This window comes from Pteropus alecto, unplaced genomic scaffold (genome assembly GCF_000325575.1).
Source record: "Pteropus alecto unplaced genomic scaffold, ASM32557v1 scaffold124, whole genome shotgun sequence".
Taxonomy (NCBI): domain Eukaryota; kingdom Metazoa; phylum Chordata; class Mammalia; order Chiroptera; family Pteropodidae; genus Pteropus; species Pteropus alecto.
The window spans coordinates 669,876-673,032 of NW_006435779.1; the positions used below are offsets into that span (position 1 = coordinate 669,876).

Consider the following 3,157-nt stretch of genomic DNA (forward strand, 5'->3'; position numbering starts at 1 on the left):
GACAGAAGTGTTTGGGTTGGGCTTTTAAGGCTACATAGGAATTTACCGGGTAGTAAAATGAAGAAAGGGAATTTTGGGCAGAGGGAATGGCACAAAAGTATAGAGTGAAATGGCCTGGTATGTTAAGTGATGTGCTGTGGGTGGAGCTCAGGGTTCATGAGAGAGAGTGGTGGGGTGGAAGCCAGAAAAGTACTATAAATTACCCAGTCATAAGTGGCCTTGAATGGAAGGCTAGAAGCAGGGGTGCTCTCCCTATAGCCATGACGGGTCATCGGTCTTTAAATAAATATTCCTTGACACAAGGTGGGTACAGGGGTTACAAGGAAACAAGATAGTCCCCTTCCTTACAGAGCTGACCTGCCAGGGGAGGAGCCGAACATCAACCGACACATAAATCAGATTATTTTAGCAGTAATAAGTGCCATGAATACATTAAAAGAAGAAATTGGCAAAGACCCTGGTGTGGAAGGAACATTTGAGTTGAGACCTGAACAATAAGTATCTGCCCCAAAGTATTAGTTTCCTGGAGGAGCGTCCCAGTCAGAAGGAACAGTAAGCACAAAGGCCCTGAGGTGGGAATATACCTATATGTTCAGTATGGCTGGAGCTGAGCAGATGAGCTGGGAAGGAACCAGAATTTACTGTTAGCCAATGGGGAACCATGCAGGTTTTAAGATCACCAAGGTGGAGCTAATAGAATTAGGAAGCCAGGTGGGGAGACTTCGGTGATTGTCACAGGCAGAGTGGATGGGGCTTGCCCTGGGCTAGCTACTGTGGAGGAAGCAGAAGTGGAAGGCTTCTTGATGGCTTTGGAGGCAGAGCTGACAAGACTATACCCAAGAACCATCTGGTCAGGGAGGCTTCCATTCCACATGGTTTGTGGAGCTCAGTTTGGAGTTTGAATTTTAAATACAAGTGGAGAAATCTCTACTTCTCTCTCAGAAAAAAAAAAGTCAGAAAGGCAGAATTGCTTTTTATTTGTGAAGGGCTTGTCAATATGTTCCTCCCTCAGCCTGACCACCAGAGGGAACATCCTTGACCCAAGGACGCACAGGTCACCACAGAAGGCCTATGTCACCCCAGGGACTGAATGGGCTAGGGCAGACAACAGCGACAAGGCCCAGGACTCCTGCCTGTCTGGTCTTGCAACACTAGCCCAGCTAGAACTTATTAACCAGAAACTCTATGTCGTAATCTTTGCTTACTGGACTAGGATTCACTAGTGTTTCCTCCAAAATGATGAAGCCTCAAATCGCCCATGCAGCTACTTATACCTTACCCCATTGCAAGAGGTGGCAGAGCTTTTCCTTAGAGGTGGCTATGCAAGGACAATTTATCAGGTGGCATTTCACCTACCAGCTTGTGGGTGCTATGAGGGTGGGTTATGTATAGGGTGGAGTGGGTGCCTGAGCATCAGGATAACATGGCCTGCATTAAGGATGCACACATGCTGTAGCCTGGGATCAAATCCTGTTTCTGCCCCTTATTTGCTGTGAGGCCTCAGGCATGTTTCTTTGCCTCTCTGATTTTCAGTTTCCCCATCAGTCAAATGGGGATAATAATAGTTTCTATGTAATAGGAGAAAGCATCAATGTGCACAAATCACTAAGCATAGTGCGAGGTGCCCATCTGCCCAGAATTCTGTGGGCCCCAGTACTTCCTGACTGACTCCCCAAACCTAGCCAAAGCCCAGCCTCCCTTGCTGACTTCTGTGCGCTCCTAAGAGCTTCCTATGTACTCACAAGCAGTGCGCATTGCAGGGTGTTGGACTGGTCCTCATGGTGGCCCACTGGGCTGTGACCACTTGCCTGCCTACAAGTCTGGGCTACATGATGTCTGTGGCCTGGACCCCCATGGGCATGGGCCCTTGGCTCTTCCAGACTGCCAGACAGCTCATTCCCCATTGCTTCCCTCCCCTTCAAAACCAGCTGGCTTGCTCTGAGCTATTTCAAAAGTCCTGCTGTTTCACTGCTGTTGTCTCTCTGATTCTGTTTTTCTTCCTCCCAGCCTCTCTCACTGTCATCATTTATAGCTCTCGTCTCTGTCTCTGTCTCTGTCTCTGTCTCTGTCTCTGTCTCTGTCTTTAGCACCTCAGTCCCTCCTACCTTCTCTCCTATTCCCCTCTCCCTCTTCTCTCTCCCCCATCTCTCCATAACCTCCTGCTATTTTTGTTTCCTTGTCGAAAGCAGAACTCTCATGCGGTTTTGCCTGTGGCTGCTCTGGGCTGGCCGAGTTCTTTAGCTCAGGCCCAGGCCCCTCCCTGACCACGAGACTGGGAACTGCCCATTTGGTTCTCCCTGGCCTCTCTGCTCCACCGTGCCATGGGCAGTGGTCCTGGGACCTAGAGCCCAGTGGAAGGGCTAGGGGGGCAGAGGAAGAGGCCAAATGGGGCTTGGGGTGATGACAGTGAAGGTTGGGGGAGGCCTAGAGTAGCCCTCTTTAGGTCATTCCCTACCCTAGAGCCCCAGCCTCCAGCTATCCAGAGTTGGGGGCTGGACCCAGGAACCTTCAAGGCATTCCCCTCTGACTCCCTAGCCCCATCTGTCCCCCTCCATGGCCAGCTTGCCTATCCTGCTGGACGTAGGTTCCTCTGTTCTGTGTGGTGGGGCTGGGTGGGGACATCCCAGCCCAGTCCTGTAATCACTGGCCACATCTACTCTGGGCCTGTCTCTGGTGCCTCCTCCCTCTTGACCTCCACCCACTGGCCCCCGAGGGATCCATTCTTCTGCAGACTGTGGTCTGCCTGGGAAATGACAGGCTTTACAGAAGGGTTGGTGTTTCTGGAAGGCTCCAAGTTATGGGGTCCCGGAGTAGAGACAGGCCTAGGTTTCTTCTCTGTCACTTGGGGTTCCTCCTCCCACAACCCCTAGTGGACACAGCCCTTCAATCCCCAGCTGTGTTCCCAAGAGGAGCTCTTCACTGGGTGACCTAGGGCCAGGGGTAACACCTTTTGGAGCCTCCACTTTCTTGTGTGCAAATGGAAAGAAGGATCCTCCTCTTCTCAGGGCTGTGAGAAATGCTGTGCTACTGTGGTGCCAGCAGCTCCTGGTGGCTGCTGTCACACTTAATCCAGCAACCTGGGGCCTCCTGCACTTTGAGGGGCTAGACAATATTGCTGCCTTTTGCTGTCAGATCATTTTCTGATGATAGTGGCATT

The 3,157-nt window shown here is 51.2% G+C and overlaps 1 protein-coding gene across 1 annotated transcript in view; it reads left to right on the top strand.

Annotated features, from left to right (window-relative positions):
* Positions 1 to 260: 260 nt before the first annotated feature.
* CHST13 (carbohydrate sulfotransferase 13) overlaps positions 261 to 3,157 on the top strand; it is a 27,515-nt gene continuing 24,618 nt past the window's right edge. Inside the window, exon 1 of the mRNA XM_015588988.1 lies at positions 261 to 303. Within this exon, the coding sequence (XP_015444474.1) occupies positions 261 to 303 (43 nt within the window). The remainder of the gene's footprint in view (positions 304 to 3,157) is intronic.